At 76.5% G+C, this 1,102-nt stretch overlaps 1 protein-coding gene across 1 annotated transcript in view; it reads right to left on the reverse strand.

Annotated features, from left to right (window-relative positions):
- LOC125047111 (basic salivary proline-rich protein 3-like) overlaps positions 1-890 on the reverse strand; it is a 1,028-nt gene extending 138 nt beyond the window's left edge. The window contains exons 1-2 of the mRNA XM_047645220.1: positions 836-890; positions 1-710 (exon numbers count right to left, since the gene is read on the reverse strand). The exon at positions 1-710 is cut by the window's left edge and continues 138 nt beyond it. Of these exons, the coding sequence (XP_047501176.1) occupies positions 1-710; positions 836-890 (765 nt within the window). The remainder of the gene's footprint in view (positions 711-835) is intronic.
- Positions 891-1,102: the final 212 nt, after the last annotated feature.

The following is a 1,102-nucleotide window of genomic DNA, read 5'->3' on the forward strand; positions in this document are numbered from 1 at the left end:
CCGGCGCCTTTCGTGCCGGTCCGGCCCGGTCGGGTCCGGGCCTGGCTGGGCGGGCCGGTGCCGTCTGCCTTTCTGTGTCCTTTGGCCGGTCGCCGGGCGGTTGCTTGCCGGCCGGCTTGGTCTGGCCCGGCTCGCTTGCATGAGGCCGGAGCCTTCGTCCATTGCGTGGCGGTCCGGTCGCCGTGGTCGGTGCCTCCTCCGCCTGGCGAGGCGGGCCGCGCCGGACGGTCGGTCCGTGCTCCGGTCCGTGGCCTGCCGGTCTCCGGTGCGCGGGCGGGCAGGTGTGCAGGGCGGCTGGCCCCCTAACGGGCTTGGCTGCCGGCGCCTTCCCGGCCCGGTGCCCGTCCCGGCCCGTCCCGCGACGCGCACACCCTGTTCCCACCGTGTCCGGTCGGGCCGTCTCGCCGGTGTCTGTGCGTGTCCTTGCGCCGCGGGCGGGCCTCCTGCTCCGGGCGCGGGGCTGTCCGGTCCGTGTTCGGGCTGTGCCTTGCGCCGTGCTAGGCTTTCCGGTGCTCCGTGGGCGGGCGTCCGTGGGGCGCCTGTGCTGCCGGCCTTCGACCGCGGCTTCGGTCCTGCCTGGCCCGGCTCCGGGGCGCGCGCACCTGGCCCTGCTTGCCGGATTTCGGGCGGGCGGCGTGGCTCCTGGTGCTGGCGCGGGCCTTCGTCCCTGTGCCGGCCGGGCCGTCGCCCGGTTCGGTTCCGGCGCTGACCTGCCCTAGCGCCGGGCGTCGCTCACCGGTGCCCAGAGGGTCCGGGCGGGCGGGCGGTTGCGGCCGTGGCAGGCAGTTCTGACGGAGTGCAGTGCGTGTCTTTCCTCTCCCTCCGTGCGGCACACCCGGCACTGGGGTCGCGGACGACTCCTGCGGCCGTGATAGGCGGGGGTGGAGCATTACCCCCCCCCAGAGGCTCGCGCCCCCTGCGCGGCGCGGCCAAGTCTGGTGGGCTGCGGTGGCCGCCCCCCCAATGGTGCACGGCCTCCACGTGGGCGGCCTTGCAGCGCGTGGAGCGCCGCCCCACGCGATACACCCGGCCACATGGGCCGCGCACGGTGTCGGGCCCGCCGGTCCTGCACTCAGGTATGACGCCGGGGCCTAGCCCGCCC

Source organism: Penaeus chinensis, chromosome 40 (genome assembly GCF_019202785.1).
Source record: "Penaeus chinensis breed Huanghai No. 1 chromosome 40, ASM1920278v2, whole genome shotgun sequence".
Taxonomy (NCBI): Eukaryota; Metazoa; Arthropoda; class Malacostraca; order Decapoda; family Penaeidae; genus Penaeus; species Penaeus chinensis.